The 23,209-nt window shown below is 40.4% G+C and overlaps 1 protein-coding gene across 5 annotated transcripts in view; it reads left to right on the top strand.

The window, feature by feature from the left end:
- Nucleotides 1-23,209, top strand: part of MAP3K4 (mitogen-activated protein kinase kinase kinase 4) — a 104,649-nt gene that overhangs the window by 1,511 nt on the left and 79,929 nt on the right. For 2 of the 5 annotated variants that reach the window (XM_020809020.3, XM_020808974.3), the window contains exon 1: nt 19,796-20,070. The exons of 1 other annotated variant lie outside the window; for it this stretch is intronic. In XM_020809020.3, the coding sequence (XP_020664679.3) occupies nt 19,994-20,070 (77 nt within the window). In that variant the 5' untranslated portion in view covers nt 19,796-19,993. Of the gene's footprint in view, nt 1-19,794; nt 20,071-23,209 lie in introns of those variants that run through there. 2 more of the 5 variants (XM_020808981.3, XM_020809009.3) reach the window with 2 other exon arrangements.

Here is a 23,209-nt window from a genome sequence, read left to right as displayed (position 1 = left end):
TACAGTCCATTGATAGTTTCCTGCAGTGCTCTGAGAACCATGTCTGGATTCTGCATTTATTCATTACATATTCAGGTGGGTCTTCCCATTGGTAAGGAGTAATTATAACACGGCACGGCTCTCAAAATTAGAGGCAGAAATTGTGTTTTGCCAGCCAGTTCACTCTGGGTCTGTACTATTCATAATAAACTAGAAAATGCTGTAGATCATAACAATACTTAGCTTTTGAATAATGGGCATAGTGCTTTATTAGCTCAACAGTCCTTGCTATAGAACTAAACTTGTATATGGTAAACTGGTATTAGATCCCTAGCATAATTCGGAAGTGGGAGGAGTTTTAGTTTGAAAATAAAAGTTGTGGTTGAAGTTAAAAAGGAGAGCACAAAATCCTGAAAACACAGGCATACTGATGCACCCTTCCTACCTTAACTTTCTGCCCCAAAGTTATAGACTAATCCCACTTGCCTTTCTCTACATTAACTGAAATTCAGTAGTCATTTGTAAATAGATTAAGCCCACTGAATAAATGAAACTTACATAGGTGTTGACACCACATCCCCATTGATTTAGAATCTACTTTAGTTGTGACATTGGTAGATTTTAGTCAGTACATCACTAGTGGTGTAGAAGAATTGAAATGAAACATTGACTTTGATAATGTTAACATCTACAGAAGTAGATCTATAGTAGAATTATACATAGTTATGTAATCTTTAATAATCTAAGCCAAATTATCACTTTTAAAGAGTGTGGAAAATCCATTTAAGCCACCTTGAGTTCTTTGGGACTTATTCCCAGAGAAACAGGTATAAGATCGCAGGACAGTGAGGTCCATCTACCTCTCACACACTTTCATTCAATCCTTGAATTGCCAGTGAAGAAGGTGGAAGGCATGAGAGGGCAAAGCTGCAGAGAGTTGAAATAGCTGGAGAGGACAAGCATAGGTCGAAATCAGCCTTACTGATTCCAGAGTTTAGGGATAATCCCAATCCTACCCCTCCAGAGATGCTGCCTTTTGTTAGTCAGCTTCATAGAGTGATTAAATTTTGTGAAATTATAAGTTGGTGTCCTGTGCAGGCAATTTCCCTGGTCATTAACTCTCTGACTGAAGCATTTTGGAAATAGAGCCATTGCTGTCAGTGGTTGGCAGGTTCTCCTCCTCTTTCTTTGGGAGGAATGGGGCTTCCTCAGAGGCTGCTACAAATTGTCGCCTCCTTCTTAAGCACAAAATACAGAACATGCATGCTGCTAACCACGCCCATCCTTAGCACTGTTTGGAAGGGCAGAACCCTTTCTTTTCTTTGGGAACATAAACCTTCTCTTTCTTTTGGGAGGACATGATGTTCTTTTCATTTTTTTTTGGAGGGGGAAACTGTGCCATGCATCAGGATGGGGTGGGTGGGACACTCTGGTCCTTGCCGAGGGAGCCAATATTGCTAATTATGGTTCTGATAAGCAGACACCACAACCCAGAAATATTAGCACCTTCTATATTTATTTTTTTAGTCATTTAGATATTTATATCCCACCTACACATTTATATTTATTTACTTGGATATTTGTATCCCACCTATTAGAGATAGTATCAGCTCAAGGTACAAATAAGCAATTAAAAACCATTGAACAAATGAAAACAATTTAAATGGTTTAAAGCAATATGAAATACTGTAGTATACTTCTGTTGGAACTCTTTCTGTTTTGTTTTATTTAAGTCCTTTTTTTGACAAAGTGCTAGGATTTTGTAGCTTATCCAGAGTACTGGAGAAAGCTGTTGCTAAGCAAGCCGTCCTCTTTCCAGTACACAATGAAAATGTTCCACTTGTTGCAGCTACACATCTGTTAGATGTCCTTCACTTTCTGAACTTAAAAAATATTTCCCATTCTTTCCAAAAATAGCTGGCATTTATTCTACCAATAGGAAAGAATCTTATGTGTAAGAGGCTTCTTTGTAGAAGGCAAGGAAACGGGAAGGGAAACTCTCAGAACGAAGTACTTGCCCTTTCATAGCACAAGACAGATGGCTATTTCTCCACCCCTCCACCCAACACACATACATACCCTTGGTTTTTTTCTTTTTGGAGAAGCCCAGATGTCATGTTGGGGAAGGGCTGTTGATGTATTCTTCCCACTCTTTTATGAGCATTTTTGTCTTTTATTAAGTAGCATGCTGTTGATTTTTTCATCATTTCTGAAAATGTCTTTTTTTAAAAAAACAATGTGTTTGACAAGATAGGTTAACTTTTTAAAAATGTTTTCTGCTGTTGAAGCACCCAACAACCAGAGCCTCTGGACAGTGTATAACACATTAAAAGTAATTTGGAAACTGAACATTTCACTCTTTTCAGTAGGCCACATTATTCAAACTGATGTTGAATAACTACATTTTGGTTCATATTCTTAAGAATATTGCTGCACTAGTGGCTTCCAGCTTAAGCTCCATGAAGGAATGCTTGTTGTTCTTACGTTATGTGCTGTCAAGTTGCTTCCTATTTAATGATAACCCCATGAATTAGTGACCTCTCAAAAGTCCCATCTTTAACACTGCTAGGTACCTTTTGTTGGACTTCTGTCAGCAAACTTGTTGCTTTTGTGTTGACATTTCTATAACTGGTTGTTGTGGGTTTTTCGGGCTCTTTGGCTGTGTTCCCAACATGGCCAAAGAGCCTGGAAAACCCACAAGAACCATTAGATCCCAGCCGTGAAAGCCTTCGCGAATACCTCTATAACTATTCCAGTACCTAGTGTCAAGCTTCTAGTCCTTAATTTTTGAGCAGTTCATCTCTGTCTCTGACTATTGCAGCTTCGCCTTGCTTCTCTTTAAAGTCTCAATATATTTCTTTATTTTCCTTGCTCACTCTTAGACTCCTTTTCAAACACTCTTTGGACCAAGCAGCGTCCTCCGTAGTTAGCCAGTTACTGAGAAAGAACTTGCATAAAGAGAGAGGTTTTTGCCTCTCTGGAGAAGGACATCAAAGAGAGAGCCAGTGGGAAGGAATTCCAGAATTTGGGACCTCTCTTCTGCCTTCACCAAATGCACCTGTGATGGTGACTGCACAAAGAAAAGGTCTCTGCTGATGATTTTAAAACCCAGGCAGGCTCATATATAGACTTTCAGGTAGCGTGGGCTCAAGTCATTTAGGGCTTTATAAATCAAAACCTGCACTTTGAATTGTGCCTGGAAATGGATGTGGCAGCCAATGGAACTGTTGCAACAAGGAAGTAAGTGAGCTCTGTAACCAGCTTCAGCTAGCAACATGACAACAGTATCTGGACCCTCTTGATTTTCCGAACACTTTCCAAAGGCAGCCCCACATAGAGCACAGTACAGTAATTCAGACAGGATGTAAATAAGGGATGTGTCACTTTGACCAGGAACAGCTGGTGCACTAGTTTTAACAGTGCAAATATGCTCCTAGCCACTGCCAAGACCTGGGCATCGAGGTTTCGGGACAAATCTATAAGCACCACCAAACTGTTAACCTGTGTTTTTAGGGAGAGTGTAACTCGGGTCAGGTTAGTCTGAAACTCTCTTCCCTGATGTGCCTTTTGACTGACCTTTGTACTGTCTGGATTAGACCTTAGTTTAGCCACCCTCTTTTAGTCCATTACTGACACCAGAGAAGGATTTAGAACCAAAACAGCTTTCTTGGAATTAGACGGAAAGGAGAGATAGGGTTGGTTGTCAGCCACATATTGATGACACTGAACTCCTAGGCAATCTCCCTGCAGCAGTTTCATTTATATATTAAATAGCATGTTGGTCATTGTCCACAATGGGAGTTGCTTTTTGAAAATGTATAATGTGGGACCTTGTATCTGCAGGTGATCTCTTCCAAGCACCCCTGGTGGAGCCCCAAAACTGCAGATAATAGTAAACCATATATAGCATGGCCTCTGGTTCCCTTTAGTAGCCAATTCTGGTAACTACATCATGGAAATGCATATTTCTGGGTTTTTTTCTTTTAATGTTTTCAATATAATAATTCTAATATTTTCAGACGGTGGATAAGTGAAATCATGGATACCAATCCTGTGGATATGGGAGTCCTACTGTATTTAGTTTTGGTAATAAATTGACTAAAATATGAGTCCTAAGAACAGAGTACCCTGTTTCCCCAAAAATAAGACCTAATCTGAAAATAAGCCCTAGTATGCTTTTTCAGGATGCTCGTAATATAAGCCCTACCCCCAAAATAAGCCCTAGTTAAGTGAAACCCCACCCTCCACCATTGTGCAGCAACCAGAAGATGACATGACTGTATTTGAATAAATGTAGATGGTTGTACATGAAAAAAACTAAACACCCCCTGAAAATAAGCCCTACTGCATTTTTGCAGCAGAAATTAATATAATAATAATAATAATTTATTGTCATTGTAAGTATATACACATACAACGAAATTCACAGACACCCAGAGACCAGACACATGCACACACATAAAATTCCCAAACACTCCCCACCCACTAAAAGTCCCCCACTAAAAATACAAACATCTACACCGCAGGCCAAGTTACACAGTCCAACTAATTATTCACTACTGGTGGTCTTTAAGCTGATTATTAATTGCAATTATAGCTCTGGGATAAAAACTATTGAGAAAACGTGTGGTCCGAGTCTTAATTGTTCTATATCTTCTGCCAGATGGTAACAGTTCAAAAAAGTTATAAGCAGGATGGGAAGAGTCTCTCAGGATGCTATGTGATTTCCTTAGACAGCGGGATGTGAAGATGTCATCCAGGGTTGGTAGCTGGAGCCCGATGATATTCTGGGCAATTTTAATGGTTCTCTGTAGAGCTTTTTTGTCCGCTACAGAGCTACTCCCAAACCATGCCAGAATGCCATAGGTTAGGACACTCTCAATGGTGCTACGATAGTATGACAGAAGCAAATGCTGAGATAAATTTAACTTGCCGAGCATTCTCAGGAAATACAGCCTCTTCTGTGCCTTCTTCATTAGCATGTTGGCATTTATAGTCCATGAGAGGTCCTCTGAGATGTAAGTACCCAGAAATTTAAAACTACCAACTCTCTCCACTTCCTCACCGTTTATGTACAGTGGTAAATGTACATATCTCTTCCTCCTAAAATCAATTATGAGTTCTTTAGTTTTTTTGATGTTAAGTGTGAGATGATTTTCTTTACACCAAAGTATCAACCTTTGTACTTCCTTTCTATAAGCAGACTCATTGTTCTTATTTATGAGCCCCACCACTGTCGTATCATCCGCAAATTTAATAATTGCATTGGTGTTATACAGTGGGGTGCAATCATGTGTGTACAGGGAATAGAGGAAGGGACTTAGCACGCAGCCCTGGGGAGCTCCTGTACTTAGTATCAGGGTAGAAGAATGGTGAGATCCCATCCTTACTGACTGTGGCCTATCTGTCAGAAAATCCTTTATCCACATGCATATCTCCTGAGGTAATCCCAGGTTGATCATTTTAAAAAACAACCTATTTGGTAGAATGGTATTAAAGCAGAGCTATAATCCACAAACAACAGCCTCGCATAAGTTCCCTGATGTTCTAAGTGGCTCAATACAGTATGGAGTACAATGGACACAGCATCATCAGTAGATCTATTTTTCCTGTATGCAAATTGCCATGGGTCCAAAGAAGGTGGAAGACTAGCCTTAATGTAATCCAGCACCAATCTCTCAAAACATTTCATAACAACAGATGTTAAAGCTACTGGTCTGTAATCATTGAGAGATACCACAGCTGACTGCTTGGGGACTGGCACTATAATAGATGTCTTCAGGCAAGTGGGGACTGAACACTGCAACAAGGATAGATTGAAAATATCCGTAAAAACTCCAGCTAATTCTGCAGCACAGCCCCTAATAACTCGTCCCATGATTCCATCTGGTCCAGCTGCCTTTCGAACATTAATATTCTGGAAAGCGCGTCTCACATCTGAAATCTGCAGTACTAGTGGTTGTCTGTTGATGGTAGATTCTAGTGATGTATTATAGACAGTAGGTGCTGGAATAATGGTTGTTCCTGTTTCCACCTCAAAACGGCTGAAAAATTGATTTAACTGCTCAGCCAAAAAATCACTGCTGCTACACAGACTGTTTTTGTTACTCTGACCAGTGATTTGTCTTAGGCCGTGCCACACTCGGCGAGTGTCAGAACTTTCAAGGTGTTGTTCAATTCTCTGGCTGTACATAGCTTTGGCATCCTTAATGCCCCTTTTCAGTTTAGCTCTAGCCTCTCTGTACTGTAGTTCATCACCAGAATGAAAAGCAGCATTTCTGGCTTTTAATAAAAGGCGCACTTCTCTATTTAGCCAAGGCTTGTTATTAGAAAACACTCGTACTTGTCTGGTAGTAGTAACAACATTGATGCAGCTTTTGATATAAAACAGTACTGTCGAGGCATAAGTATCAACATTGTCCTCCTCAAACAGTGCCCAATCAGTGCTCCTAAAGCAATCTTGAAGTTGCTCAGATGCATCCACTGGCCACACTTGTATTTCTCTAATTGATGGTCTGATTCTTTTAACAAGAGGTCTGTATGATGGAATCAAAAAAAGAGATATATGATCTGACTGTCCCAAGCTTATTTTCGGGGGAACACGGTATTAGTTAATGGAAACCTGAACATGAGCATTTATATTAATGGAATCTGGGAACTGCTTAATAAAATACTTGGCATGTAGAACCATGAGTGTAGATAAGCAAAGTATTCACATTTGTACCAATAAAATATTCATCTATTTATTCTGTTTGCCGAATTTTCAGGAAACAAATAATCTTTCAGTAGGCTTATCATTTTTCATCCCAAACTGTGAAAGGAGATTTGGATGTTCTGTATAGAAGAGACACCAACCAATATTGCTTTGGTGCTGTATTGCATTTGTCCTTGAAAGAAAGACACCCAGCATAACTGGCTGTAGGCAAAGGCCCCTGTTTTTTTTCCCTCTCAGGAAAGTATTCCCTTCACATTTTATTGAAAATTCTCAGAACAGAGCATTTTCAAGGGGTCCCAGTGGCAACATCTTCCACCTGTAACTCTCTCAGCTGTTGCCATCATATTTTGTCTTAGTTATTATCTTAAATAAACAAATAATAAATGACTGGCTATCGAGAAAGAGGCTTTTAACAGATAGATCCAGTTCTTTTTTTACTAGTGTTTTGCATTTGCTTTTTAATTCAGTGTGGCAGTACTCTGTTCACTATCCAGCTACATGTGTGAAGAACTCCAACTACTGAAGATGTAGCAGCGATCTTACAAGGTGCTGGCTATGCACAACCAAGCACACACCTGGCATCTTGTCAGATCACCATGGTAACTTCCATAGTTGGACTTGTGTGAACAGAAATATTGAACAAGATTATGGCTATACAGTAGTTTGATTAATCTTTTTGTTTTTTGTTATGTGCCACGAGTTAGTTGCTTCTAAAAGGGTGACCCTAATAAGCTTTTCAAGGTATGTGAGATGTTCAAAGAGTGGTTTATTAGTGTATTTCCATGACTGAGTGGAGATTTGAACCTATGTCCCCTGACTGTCAGTCTGACACTTTTGCCACTACACTGGATTACTGTATTTTGCTTAATTGCAGACTTTTTGTGTTTTAATCCGTACTTGTTTTGAATCTTGTTGTGAGCCATTGTGAGCCTTTTTTCTGGGAAAATGGTGAGATATACATAAATCAAATAAATATCCATTAACAAGGGAAAGATGGAGCAGTTCTGCATACTTACTCACAGGTAGCACTAGATATACACCCTCAGATTTTTAGTCTCAGTCTGTATTGTCCATATAGACGGGCAGTAGTTCTCTAAGGATTCAGTCAGTTATCTTTCCCAGCCTGGAACCTGCAAATGCTGAAGATTGAACCTGGGACAATGTGTGCAGAGAACACATTCTAGCAGGGAGCTTTGAATCTTGGATAATGAAAGAGTCTGATGTTTGTGAATAGCCAGTCTGTTTCATACCAGCCTTGTAGAGAACATCTGATTGAACTGCTTCCTTCCATATTTTTATGTCTCAGAAATAAAAATTTGTTATTGTTTAGTCGTTAAGTCATGTCCGACTCTTCGTGACCCCATGGACCAGAGTACGCCAGGACCTCTTGTCTTCCATTGTGTCTTGGAGTTTGGTCAAATTCATGTTGATAGCTTCGATGACACTGTCCGACCATCTCGTCCTCTGTTGTCCCCTTCTCCTCTTCCCTTCACACTTTCCCAACATCAAGGTCTTTTCCAGGGAGTCTTCTCTTCTCATGAGATGACCAAAGTATTGGAGCTTCAGCTTCAGGATCTGTCCTTCCAGTGAGGACTCAGGTTTGATTTCCTTCAAAATGGATAGGTTTGTTCTCCTTGCAGTCCAGGGGACTCTCAAGAGTCTTCTCCAGCACCACAATTCAAATCAATTCTTCGGCAGTCAGCCTTCTTTATGGTCCAGCTCTCACTTCCATACATCACTACTGGAAAAACCATAGCTTTGACTATGTGGACCTTTGTCGGCAAGGTGATTGATGTCTCTGCTTTTTAAGATGCTGTCTAGGTTTGTCATCTCTTTCCTCCCAAGAAGCAGGCGTCTTTTAATTTTGTGGCTGCTGTCACCATCTGCAGTGATCATGGAGCCCAAGAAAGTAAAATCTGTCACTGCCTCCTTATCTGCCCCTTCTATTTGCCAGGAGGTGATGGGGCCAGTGGCCATGATCTTAATTTAGAAATAAAAATGGGTACACATATAAGAATAGCAGCCCTCTGGAGGTTGCTGAAATACAACCCCTATCACATCTGACCATTTACTGTACAAAGTAAGAACTGATGGTAATGAAAGCACCACAGCACTTGGAGGGCCACGAATCCCACTCCCCTGCATTAAATGAAAAGTAGGGAGCAAATTTCATGTGTACCAGTTGCACTTAATACCCAAGAATTGCCTTCTCTTTGTTTTCAGGTATCTTTTGTATGTGTTGCCAGATATTTTCTTTGCTGTTTTGTGTGATGTACTAAAATTGCATATTATAAGAAAAGGAAGGAGATGGGGAATATCTGCTAAATTTCTAACAATGGGTGAAAGCAGATGCACCTAATGTTATAGCAATGCAGCTAGATTACCTGTGTGTGTCTCAAGAGAGAAGGCTGTCTCTTCTCCGTCAGTATGACTCATTGCTCCGAGTCAGAAGGCATGGCCCAGTCGATGACTCATTAAAAAACACTGGAGTTAGGAATAAAGGAAGTTGCCTTGTGTCAGTTTAGACATTTGGTCCATGAAGTTCAGTGAGGTCTACTCTGACCAGCAAAGGTCTGACCTACTACCTGAAGCTTTTAACTGGAGATGACAGGGATTGGACTTGCACCTGTGGAAACGAGATGCTCTGTTTCTGTGCTGTGACCCTTCCTTTAATGCTTTCTACTCCTCTGTTTGGGTGGGTAAGTCTTGCTGTTCAACACCAAAAATCTACTGGAGGCTGTTAAGATTAAATAGCCTCTTATTCAGAAAAATAAATGAGTAGGCTATCTGCAGGCTGACAAATACTGGCCAGGAGCCAGAAGACAGGGATAGTAGAGTTACAATGTATATCAGTAATTCAAAAGTACTGTATTTTTTGCACCATAAGACTCACTTTTTTCCCACAGAACAGGGGTGTGGAAAGTCTGTGCGTCTTATGGAGCGAAGAAAACAGATTATATTTTCCTGTTTTCTTCTCCTAAAAAATTGGTGCGTCTTATGGAAAGGTGCGTCTTATGGAGCGAAAAATACGGTATATTCATTGACCATAGGCCTGGCTTAGATTTGCTAGAAGAAGTGACTTTTGGACAAGAACTCCCAAAATCCTCCAACCAGCATAGTCTAGATTGGATGGGGGATTCTGGTAGTTGTCCCAAAAATAATTTTTAAAACTTTGAATTTAAATCTTCTAATATGAAAGTCCTGTCTCTTAAATTTAGATGGGGCACATGCGGTGCAGGTATTTAGAGACATGGGTAAATTACATTTAATGTGTTCAGAGACACCTGTTTTAATTGTTTCATATTTTCTAGAACTGAGGACCAACAGGAAAAATATGATACAGAGGGAATTGTGATCTTCTGAACCTGAACCATAGAGTAAGCTGCCATATATTATTAATATTTATCAGCAACTTGTATTACTGCAATAATAGCAGTAATTTCTAAATTATAGAATATATTGATTATATGATTGTCAAACAGAGCATTGAAGCCAATTCATAAGTCTGAATCATAGATAGGTTTACTGGAGAATAAGCTTTGTTGAAAACAATGGGACTGGCTTTTCAGTAAGGTTGCACAGGATTCTTCAGGAAAGACATCAATATGAAAAAACCAAAACAATTATTCCAGAGTCTCAATAGAAATATTGGCTGAATTTCCAGCAGTGTAACCTATGCTGCATGGGACTGATGATGTATTTACCTGTGGTGATTTTTTTGGAAATTAAAATTTTCCACCCTACCCTGCCCCCCCCAACTCCCAAGACTCCACTTGGAACCCTTGGGTTCCCTTGGAAGCTGTTGGGGCAATTGGGGAGGCAGTCTAATTTCCTAAAATCATCACCACTGACATAACTCCCAGTGCCTTCCCTATGATGAAAGGGATCTCAAGGGAGCCTTCAAACTGGATGTGAGGAAGAACAGGAAATCCTTAATTACTGAAAATCTGCTATGGCTGATGATGTTATCAGCCTTACATGGTATATATTACACTACTGGATTTACTCTCATTATGATAAAACAATCCTGCCTTAAAATATATAAATAATGATTAATGATCTTTTGATCCTAAAATATTCATATATTTTGCAACATGTGACATTATATTTGGGAGTTAAGGTCACCAGGATACCTTAGACATGCTTGGCTACTTTTGTTATCCAGAATGTAAACTGGAACCCTTGGAAGGCAAGTGTGGGTTGTACAGCTGAGACTTCTGCTTTTGAGTACAGAAGTGCTCCTTGGCTGCTTAATGTGAACATCCAGTTTGTAAATTGAGAGTATAAACTGTTGCCCTTTGACAAAAATAACAGTAGGCAATGCTATGACTGTAATGTTCAACATAAATTATACTAATGATACAAATCCTAGTAGTACATAGGCTGTACTACTCTGTCTGGAAATGCTTATTGATTCTATCTTTAGATTAAAGTTATGGTGGAAAACATATAATATTTTTCCAAGTGGTGTGTTTAAAATGTCATGTGTGAAAGGCTGATTTGACAACATTGGTAGTCTGTGTAGAATAATTTGACTGCACAGCAACAGATGTGACTCTTACTGTCTTACTCTTTCCAAGAAAGGTAATCCTTTTATGGGTAACTTCATAGAGCAGATCTGATACTGTTGTTCTTTCCTGCCTTAAACAAGTAGTGCAGAAGACAGAGAGTTGAGTACTGTATAGACAATTCATTTGTCTTAGCTGAACACATTCTTTTCATGGTGTGATTCATTCTTACAAGGCAAAATGCACAAGATGGCAGAATTAATTTTTAAGGGTTTTTGCATAATCATTATCAAAGAAATCTATGAAGAAACATAGCCAGTTTATCTCATGTACCCAAAGGGGGAGGGGTGCATATGCTCAGAGGTACTTCTTAACAGAATTTCATATACAGTACCAAAATTCTGTTAAGAAGTACCTCTGTTTCCCTGAAAATAAGACAGGGTCTTATATAAATTTTTGCTCCAAAAAAAACCAGTAGGGCTTATTTTCAGGGGATGTTTTATTTCTTTCATGTACAACAATCTACATTTATTCAAATACAGTCATGTCATCTTCTGCCTGCTGCTCAGTGCTGCACAATGGTGGAGGGCAGGGTTTCACTTAACTAGGGCTTCTTTTTGGGATAGGGCTTATATTATGAGCATCCTGAAAAATCACACTAGGGCTTATTTTCAGGTTAGGTCTTATTTTTGGGGAAACAGGGTATTCTGTGTTAACGATTCTCATTCACGTACGATTTATGGAATGTGGTAATTTAGATAGTATGCAGGTTTCTATAACATGGAACTATATTCATAGCAATACAATTTATTCCCAATAATACTAATATAACGTCTTTGTATTTTGTAGTCTCCATAGAAGTAAAACTTGTACTCAACCATTATTACAGCTTTCAACTACTGACAGAATTAGTTTTGTTTGTTTGAATTTACTGCTACTTCCTGTTTATGTCCTGAAAATTTGTGTATACCATAAAATATAAGAGAATGCCTGTAAATACATGAATGTGCTTTTTTGGGGGGGGGGGTTTCCATTTTTAAAAAAAATAAAAGTATTAGTGGGACATATGAAAGGTTGAGAATCACTGGCATAAATCCTTTTGCCTAGTTATAGCACAAACTGCATAACTTTTTGAGGTGAACTACCCCAAGGTACAAAATAACCATAGACATTATCAATTGCATGCTGAGTCTATGGTAACTTCTTAACCTGGGGCAATTGGCCTCCAAAGGTTTTGCTGTTTGTCTAGCTATGCGAGAGGATTTTGGTACTGTTCTAAGGCAGAGCCCTGAAAATAAATTCTGGGACTCATAATGAATCTGTGCAACCTGATGGCATTCCATGGAGGATATAAAACTCCATTAGTATGTTGACAGGTGGATCACTACCTACAGAGGTCAGTTTGGATGTGGGAAGTATAAGAACAAATTGTTGCTTGGCCATGAAACTCACCAGATGCCTTTAGTTTAGGATGAAGAAGTGGCTTGTCCATTTCACACTTGTTGTAACGTGCTGGCTTCCTTATTTACTTATTAAAATATTAATCATTTTTTCAAAATAATTCAGACTAATGTGTTGTAAAAATTATTAAGACTCAGGATCATAAGATAAAGAGTGAAATTTAGTGTTATAGAGTCAGAGCATCCCTCTCTCTTCTACACTGTACCTTCAAGCCCCCTGAAAACATGTTATGGAGGATCCCCTGTCCCTCCACAGCAGATTTTAAAAGTGATAGAGGGACCTGTAATAGGAGGAGGCCATTCTGAGCCCATTCTGAACCTTGAGCCCATTCTGTTGAAGTAAACAACTCTATCAGAGAGAACTTGATTTGGAAAAATTAGTTGCATACTACTCCATGTTAAAAAGAAAAAAACTGAAGACATGATGATGGTATCAGTAATTGGAAAATAGGTTTTCAAAGTTACCATGCAATGACCTGAATCCAATTGGTAATCTCAGCTAAAGTAGACCCACTGACTCAGTGAGATTTATTTTAGTGTTGACTCACCATTCCTGCCAACCTAGCAGTTCGAAAGAATGCAAATGCGAGTAGATAAATAGGTACCACCACGGTGGGAAGTTAATGGTGTTCTGTGTCTAGTTGCACTGGCCACGTGACCATGGAAACTGGCTTTGCGGCTTGGAAATAGAGATAAGTAATGTCCCCTAGAGTCAGCCACAACTTGACTAAATGTCAAGGGGAACCTTTACCTTGACTCACAATTCAGCAGTTAATTTAGTGGCTCCATTTGGATTTAGGCTTTAAAATGCCCATTGCTGCAATCCTGATACAGTAAGGCTGCTTAAGTCAGACTGAAGTCATTGCAATTTAAATAGTCTGACAGCGCAGATTGCAGCATTGGTGAGTAATAAAGTATGTGACAGTAATAAAGTATGTGACTTGGAGGAAAGGTGAGATACAAAGGCAGTAAATAAAATGTTGTTAATCAATGTTAGCATAACCCAAGATTCTGCTTCATTTATGCAGATATTAGGAGGATTTCAGGGAACCTGTTTTTTTTAAAAAAAATCTATTTCCTATAATGTTCACTGCTTATAGTTCAAATTCTACGTCTGAGTAGCTTTCAAGAAGTGGATCAAAAGGTTACAGTGGCTAAACTTAGACTGACTCAAGTTTTAAAATACCTAATTAAGATGTTGGATGATAAATAGCATTATGACTTCATGTGGCCAAGATACAGTTATGTAATTCTGAAGAGAACTTCATAACCAATCATATCTAATACCTTTAACAGAGCAACAGACAGGTTTATCAGCAATCCCTTGTCTGCTGGAAGAATGTCATATGCTTCCATTATTAATGATGAATCCCTGGGAGAATCATGAGGGTGAATGATGTCTAGAAAGAAGACCTTTCTGGAGTCTGATCATGAAATTAGCAGACAACCTTCTGTCAACCTGAATATTTGCTGACTCCACTTCCTTTGATGTAATATTATGCAAACCATACCGTATATAACAGAGTAGGCAACTTCATTGCATTGGACACATCAACACATTGGGGCCACTTTACCTCACAAATTTGATGGCCATCACTAAGATTCCTACACCTGCAGTTGCTAATAAAAATGGGAAAAAAACAGAACTGGGAAGTAACTAGTTACTTTTGGAATACAAAATAATATAACATGTTACCAAATTACTTTTAGGTATAATAACACCTAAGCTACTTGGATGTAATGAGTAACAGTTAATTTCAAACATTTACTTGTAGTTTTTTTTTTCATTTTTAATGCATATTTCCAAGTTGCAACATTAGAATAGGCTACTACAGGGAACCAAAGAGGTTTCCATGTAGTTTTCTCGCCTTTCAGTAATGACTGTGCAACACATTAAGAATGTGCAATGCAAAAAATTACTTGCATGATTGAAGCAGTAGTAACACTAATGGCAACCTGGCTAAAGAGGTACTTTTGAAAACTAATGCTCGAAGCTTTGGTAACTGTGGCACTATTTGGTGGTTCAAGGTGTCTCTCACAGTCTTTCAGTTTCTCAAAAATCACTCTTTACTCCTTGCAGTGAGACTTCTCTATGCAAAACTTTTTCCTTGAAGAAACCATGTGGAAAATCTTGCTGGAATAATTGGACATATTGTGGTTTGTTTTTTCTGAAAGAAATGCCAGGCTGTACAGAAGTAGTACAAGATGGCATAGAATGGTATTTTTTAGTGTAAGATTCACCTGAGTAGAACCAAGAAGCATAGGATTGTTACAATTCTTGTGCAGAATTGCATCTTTCCTACACAGGATTTACTGGAAAGGGCATTATGCTGCATAGAATTTGATGGTTCCTTCACTAAACAATGGGTGGGAACAAACAAAGAAAGGCAGGGGACAACACCAGGGTTTTATTTCCATGAGAAGATGAGAAATCTAGCTAATGCAGGGGAAGGCTTGGTGAAGAGTATAGGCATGCCAAGACTTTGAAAATAATTGAGAATGAGAAATTTTTATGAATGTTCATCTCATTCTTATCAGATATTATTTTGTTAGTATTACTTATTTTCGGGAATATCCTAAAATTAATCTGTTGCGCTGATAATTGGTAACATAAGCTTTCCTGACCTCCTTGAAGAATGAACGGAATAATAATCTTAGATAAATCTTAGAACGGTATGGCTGGAAGGGACCTTATGGATCACCAAGTCCAGGCTCTATCAAGAAGGCAGAGTAGAGGTTTGCACTCCCAACTTCTGGTTCAGCAGCCAGATACCTAAACCACTGAGCAATCTAGCAGAATACAAATGTGATTATTATGGAGAACACCCATAAGCAATAGGCAGACTTTGGCTGTGGAAGCCAGTTTTGGCATTTGTGGCACAGAGTTTACATGCATGTAATCTGGGTCTATTCAAGTCACATTACCTGATCCACCAAGAAAAATTGCATAACAACCATTATGTAAGAAGACAAAATGCACTGTGGTGTGTAATAGCTATTCAAGACAGGAAGCTGAGACGGATACTTTAGCAACAGCAAGAGGGCATGAATCCCAAGAATGTTTCTGACCTTATGATCAGCATACTCTTGGAATAGCAATGACTTAATGGCACCAAAGACTAGCAGGATCTGACACACAGAATATGAGCTGACAGTGCTGAGACAGAAATACTTTCTCCTCAGTAAAAGGTGATGGGCTTTTTTGTTTTGTTTTTGGCTGCTAACTTAAGACTGGCAGCTAAACCTTTTGAGTTCTAGTAATGACAGACTTCTGAAAGGATTTAAAGCACCATAAACCTGTTTGAAGATAGGCTTATACCACTGACAGCTCGTGAGTGGGGTAAGGAACTTAGAGATTTGAAGGTGATCCTTGTCCCAGAGCATGAGCCACCCTGTGGAACCTGCAGTAAAATGTTGCAGTGTAGAGTGCTCCTATTCAATCAGCCATGCCTGCATTCTGGATATTCCATTCCATTGTCACTGGATAACCCAGTGGTTAGGTTGGGAATTCAGTTCCGCACTGTGCCTCCATGACAGGGAGGGGTTGATGATCCATAGGGTCCCTTACAGCTGTGCAGTTCTAAGATTATTATTACTCTATGGCGACTGAGTTTCTGAACCTTCAGTTAGCTCTCCTGAATTAGCTCCCCCCGCCTGTTCTTCTGCAAACCATGAAGTGCTTTAACTAAGTGTGCTGATGCTTCTGTTTTGCCGATGAGTGGTTTCATTTGGGGTAGCAGAGGTGCTATACTGCATGAGCCCCTAACACTTGCGGCAGCCTTCTCCACTCTGCTTCTCTTCATTCTTCCTGATCCTGTCTTCATGGTCCATTTTTGCCGAAACCTGAGGATAGCCTCCTCAACAAGTGGTGTAAGGGAGGGGGAAGAGTAGCACTGTGGCAGGTAAGTGCCCTACCCTCAATCAGCTGCTGTTCCTGATCTGCTACCAAAGGCAGGGGTCTCCCTACCTCATGGCCCAGCTGGCCCTTCTGCTCTGTTAGTTGCATAAAGATCCATAGTTACCTGCGAACTTTAAAAATAAAAGGAACAAATGGGGCTCCCAAACAAAATGTGTGTGTGTGTGTGTATGTGTGTGAGAGAGTTTCCTGAGCTGGTCACTTGGGGGGTGGAGGAAAGACAAGTTACCATCAAAGATAGAAATCTTTACTCTATGTTTCGTCTTACTTCATGATAGAGCATGTTTGAAAGATGAACATTTCTTGCCTTGTCTCTTTGAAATTCAGTCAAGGCTCTTCCATGCCACAGAGTGTTTATTCTGGCTTGAGAGACACTCCGAAAGATGAATTTAAATATTCCACTCCTGCTCTGTAGTATCTCGTGAACTACATAATAAGGACAGTGTGTTTTTCCCAGGAGTGGTTTTGAGTTGATGTGGAGTTGCACTGCCATCAGTTTTATAGTTAGCCACTGGTTCACTCATCTATGCAAAATATTTATTGCTTTTCAGAGCTGCATCCAGCTGCATATGCCACATGGTAACATCTTAAGTAAGCATGATAGCAGATGTTTGGGGGGAACTGATATGCTTTTTTGAATTTAACATGCAGATTTGGTATAATACATATGTCCTGTCAGAGGAGCCTTGTGCAGAGAGTTTGATATCTTACCACCCATTGCAAAGGCCATGGGGGTTTCCTAGCTGCTTTTTCAGAATCTATTCCCTTGACTCTCTAGTTCAGTGGAGCTGGGTGTACAGCACTCTCTTATTACTTTAACTGTACTGTGATAGAAGTGCAGTTCAATGTCATCCTCAAGCAGAGGTCGTTCTTCAACAGGAGTGGGAGATATGTGGCCTTTCCAGTGTTACTTTTTGGACTACATATCTTGTAGTACTGTACCCCGTTATGCACATTAGAGGCTGAAGTGAGTATGATGTGGATTGTATGTGAACTCGGAGAAGGCTTAGGTTATGCAATAAAAGTTTAAAAACAACCACCAATCCCTCAGCCCTCTTGAGGTTTAAGCTCTGATGTAAAAAAAAATAGTAAATAGTCAGCTAGAATTGTATTGATGAATACCGTAAATAGAATGATAATGTATTCTCCACACTAAAATTACTGATTTGTTCATTAGATTCCATACTTTTGTTGTTATGTGCTGACAGGTCACATCCGACCCACGGCAACCCTAAGTAGGGTTTCCATGGTATGTGCAGAACTGTAACTAGGGCAGGGCAATGGGGGGTTTCTCCCGGGGTGCCAAAATCTAGAGGGCACCAAATTTAGAGGAGAGTTGACTAAAGAATATGAAGAAAATAAAAATAAACAGCAACATCCCCCAGCACTATTCACCTTCAGAGGAGCTCTCCAAAAGGCTGGAAATCTGCTGCTTCTGGCAGGAAGAAAAGTGCCATTCCGCAACACTTGCCATGGTGGCATTTCCTCCCTCCAGTTTCATACTGCACTATACTGTACAAATCAGATCATGAGCATGTACGTACAGTATTGACCATCTGCATATCTTTATAAAGAACTCTCCCTGAGTTCAGAGGAATTTACTTCCAATTTAAGTGGGTGCAGGATTGCAACTTTTAATCTGTTACTAAACAAAGCTTCTGCAAGCTGACACCATTAGCAACACTTCCACACACTGCACAAATGGCTTACTTTATGTAGCTGCCAATGGTGAATAAAAGCGATCAAATGATGAAAAATGGAGCTAAGAGTTACATTGCCCACTACTACTGTATTTCTAATTTATAAATCAAAGAGGAGATAAAGTCAGCATATTTCTCACTTGGATACATTTTGAGATGGAGAACACAACAATCTTTATGATGACTATCAAAAAAATGAACATGGGATTTTAAACAGGTAGTTCCTTTTTGGGAGATACAGTATTGGCAGCTTGGAAGAAGAAAATGATACAGTTAGAATTCTAATGTTTCTTGTTTTCCAGTGTTTTTTTTTAAAGTGAGAGTTCATTCAATCCCTTCTTGGTTTTATCCTAAAGCCTTCACCCCCATTAATATGATTGTTGTTTAAGAGAAAAGTTAGCCTGTTCTTTATAAAAGCTGTAAATAGAAACCATATATTGGTAAGATTAGATATTCTGAGGGTTTTTAGATATCGTTGGTCTGCATCTGCTGCTACGTGACTGTGAGTGTGCTCACATAAGGAGTCTGTACAACTGGGATATACGCATACATTCACCAAACGCAGCACGATTGTCATTTCTGAAAACATGAGTGCTGCTTCTGGCCGTGTGTATGGAGAGGTGGCCACGGCTGCTTGCAGGTACAGCCGTTTACGTTACGGTAAAATATTTAAAATAGTGGTTTAGGTTATGTCTAGAGGTGCAGTCCAAGAAGGGAAGAGAGACGATGCAACTGCAAACTCACGCAGACACAGCAGTGCTTTGCTTATTTACTCAGAATTAAGCCCCCGTGAGTTCAGTGTATGTTACTCTCAATTGTGTACGATTGAAACCACAATGATAATCAAGTCCTGTGGGAATTTGTGGATCTCACAAAGATAACGCGATCTTTCTGCGAGAAAACCTTGTGTTTGTTTCTAAGGCCAGTGGCTCAAATAAATGGCGAGCAGGTTTAGAAACGTCTAGCCCGGGACTCTCAACTCTGACTAGCAGCGGCTCTCCAGGATTGTAGGCAAGAGTCTTCCCAGCCCAACTTGGAGCTTCCTTTCAGAGAGGCAGCATTTTGCTCCTGCCGCTCTGCTTAATCCCACTTTTAAGCAGTAGATTGCTGTACTTGTTATCGCTGAGATAACGCAGAGAGAACTTTCTCTCCGGCACGAAACGAGGTAATCATCTAGGCGAGGCAGTCGTGCTGCAGGAGCTGTGCAGAAAAATCGCACAATGAGGTTAAAGCAGGGGCCTAGAAGGGAGAGGCATGCCGAACAGAGTGAAGTTCCCGACCTCCTGCGCACACCCTAGCTGCCTCGGTTCATCCTGCCCCTGTCTCCTCTCTTCGTCCCGTCCAGGGCTGCAGACGCTTTTCTTGTACCAGAAAACAAGCAGGAGACGTTCGGAACGTTCTGCTCTTTTCCTGTCTTCCGGGTGGCGCTCCCTCGCATTTTCTGACCCAAAGGAGGAGGGAGAGCGAGCGCCTGTGGCGGGCTTTGTCCCTTGACGCTCTCCGTAGCACCGATGCTCCCGGCTTCGCTTCTCTCGGAGCCTCTTTCCAAGATGGCGGCGGCGGCGGGGCTGGCTCTGCGCGGTTGGGACTCTGCCGCCGGGTCGTGAGTGACAACCCCCTCCCCCGCCTCGGCTCCCGCGCGGGTCCTTCCCTCTCGTCGCCGGACCGGGCTGCAGAAAGGCTCCGACGGATGCGATGCCAGCCGCGGTGCACGCATGAGAGGCTCCATCTTCCTTGCTGCTGTCAGAGCCATGGAGGAGGCAGAGCCGAAGTGCAGCTCCTCGGCCCGCAGGTCAGACAGCCAAGGGATGGGGTGGTCGGAAAGCCGTGCATTGGCGGGGATCGGGAGCGAAAGGGCTGCTGGCGGCACACCTCCTCGCCCAGCGGCCCCGCTTCGTTCTGCAGCTGCCCCGAGGTCGCCTGCTGCCTCTTTGCCCCGCCGGAGACCGCCGCATCCCCTGCCCTCACCATAGGCGCCGGTGCGGCAGCTTCCGACGGCCTCTGCGACGGACCTTTCTCTGGATGCTCCTCCGGGTGGGAAAACGAGGAGGCGGTGGTTAGCAGAGGTTCAGCTCCCCCTCCACCGCCGCCCAACGCTGAGAAGAGCGCTTGACACGAGGGGGCCTGCCTGTGGAGGGAATGGGTCGGGAGGTCCTGTTTTCGTCGCCAGAGAGAAGGAGGGGGGAGGGATTGTAGGAGCAGAGCAACTCTGCTCGTCATTTTCGAAAAGGATTGGACCGCGAGCCTATAAATTGCGTTTTAAATTAAAATACACTTATTGAAATGCTACGATTTAAATACGATTCTTTTTTTTTCTTCCGAAGATTCCTTATTCACGTCTAATCCTGTGAATGGTTTATTCAGGAGTTCAGGGTGGGATACTGTGAGGTGAATGTGCATAGGATAGCAGCTGTTTCAGTCCCACTTCGATACAAAAGGAAGACTTTCACATAATACTGTACTTGATGGTTGCTGCAGGTGTTGATGCAACAGGAGAGATAATAGCACTGTGACCCTCGTTTTCTAAAAGAAAACAAAATCTTTGGTTAAGTATCTGGAACAGTCGATAGTACTGAAGTATTTCTGAGTAGCTCTAAGAAAGTCATAGATTTTGACTGAGAGCTGGAAAGTGGGAAGAATAACCTCTTCAGGATTTTTTTTATGAATAAAAGGTTGCAGTGATCTCTGACTATTGATTTCTAGCCCATTACTAGATCAAACTGTACAGAGCATCTGGCACTTATAATTTTAAGCATACATGACAATCTTGCAGACTTTCATATCAAGACATAACATCATAGTGATGTCTTTTACTTGTATTAGTGATCCAATAAGATAAGGTATTTCTCTTTTGCAGTTCGTAACAATTAGGCTTAATAATGCTTTCTGAATGTGCTTGCATTTGAACTTCCTTATGTTCAAGTATTTGCTTGGTATTTATTGTTAGCCAGTTGAGATAAGGCTTTTGGTTTAATTGGCCTGTGCATTATTCATTTTGTTGATAAATAAAATCAACAAATCAATAATAAATAAAAATAGGATTGTTTAATCAGAATTGCACTGAGCACTGAAATAACATGATGATATTTTGGAAATGCATTCAGAATAAATTATTTGTTTTAGGTTTGTGTAATTTTTGCTGCTTCATTGCAAATGGTAGATGAAAATGCAAAAGTCTGTTGCAGAAAATTCTGTTCTTTTCCTTGAATATGTCCACATTTGAATGAGAGAAAATTGATGTGCACATTCAGAATTCAGTTCTGCCTTTTAGTTTCAATGTTCACATTGGTTTCTGCACCTGTTTTTAAATAGGTTAGTAGGGGGAGGAGGTGCAGATAAGATTGCAGTGCAGGGACTCAGGAGAGTTATGTGCAGAGCAAAACTGGGTGTGCCCAACTCTCTGTTTTGGGAGCTCACCATCTTAACCTGGGTTTCTACCTGTTGTTCCATGTTAAACTGTATATGAATTGTTATCTGCCAAAGTCTCTTAGGCATACATTAACATTTCTTGGGAATGGTATGCAGTTCTTCACTGCCTTGTGTACCTTCATGTATAGATTCTAACATTCTCTGATATTCAGCATAATCCGTGCCTGTTTCATATTATTATGCAGATAGCTGTGTGGGATAGAATAATTGAGATGCAAAAGAGTGACTTGCTTTGGGCAAGTAAGGGGGAAATGAACTTGCATCCTACTTTGGAATCATTCAGCTGCTGAAGCTTACTTGACAGATGTGAGGTTGGGAATGTAGTTCTCTTTACATCCAAAACCAAAATTTCAGAAGCTGTGGGATATTGAAGGTTAATTGTTTGAGATGTCTGCTGTCTTTTTGATGGAATCCACATATGACTGCAAACTTCATGTGATGGCAAATTGCATAACTACATTTATAGTAATGGCAATTGATCTTTAGAGGTGACAATGAAAGTAATTTCTTGAGTCTGATGTCTTTGGGTTTCTAGCTGACTGTCAGACTGCTGCTGCTCTTAGTAACTCTCAAGCAATTATTTCTTTTGCTTAGATAACATCCTGTTGATTCATTTTACTTCTCACCAGCAGGGATTCAGGAAATGCCTCCTTTTAAAAATCCAGCATTCAGTGCAGGTCTGATGATAGATGGAGAAGCTGCATTTCAGCAATTAGAGAGAAAAGGGGGATGCACATCAACAAGATTCATCTTGTAAGGATAATGAAAGTTCCCTCTGTCAAGTGCAGAAAATAGTCCTAATTTGTTTTTCTGGCATCTTGAATCTTGTTTCTCATAATCAAGACCCTGATGTTAATTCCCTGAATTGGTGTCAACATTTCAGCAACAAGTGTAACAGATGATCATGGCTGCCTTTTTAAATAATTAAGGATAAAGGAACCTTTTTCTATCCCACCACATGGGATGGCAGAATTGTCCATTTTGGTTTGAGTTAACATTTCACAATGGCTGTAGGATCTTTAGTGACTTCAAAGTCTGGGTTGTAGGCAAAATGGGGGAACAAAGTTGGAGGAGGTTTACAGAGAATGGGGAAGGGAAACACAAGTTTTTTTGGGGGGAGGAATAGGTGAAATACAGTGAATATATGAGATTCAGCCAATATGGGTTTTGAGGAAGGTATATGTTGCAGAAGGGAGCAATGACAGGAGTTATAGATGCAGAACTTGTTGGCTAGAACAAGTGAGATGAAGTAGATAAAGGGTAAACAAACTGGAACCTGAGGAAAGGTAAGTGGTAGAGACCTGAACAAAGGCATCACTAGCTTTCATTAGTAAGCATGGCGTTTATGTTAAATTCTTAATGCATTCATTTAAGAAGGTGTATAATACACATTTCTGAACATTTGGAACTCTGTATTTTGACCTAAACCTCACAAGATGTGTATACAGTATATTAAACAGCCCTTGTAGTGATTTTGCATTTTACTTTGGTGTCTATATAGT

The sequence above is a fragment of the Pogona vitticeps genome, chromosome 1 (assembly GCF_051106095.1).
Source record: "Pogona vitticeps strain Pit_001003342236 chromosome 1, PviZW2.1, whole genome shotgun sequence".
NCBI classification, from domain to species: domain Eukaryota; kingdom Metazoa; phylum Chordata; class Lepidosauria; order Squamata; family Agamidae; genus Pogona; species Pogona vitticeps.
The sequence above is the reverse complement of the archived record's forward strand: the minus strand, read 5'-3'. Positions and strand labels throughout refer to the sequence as shown.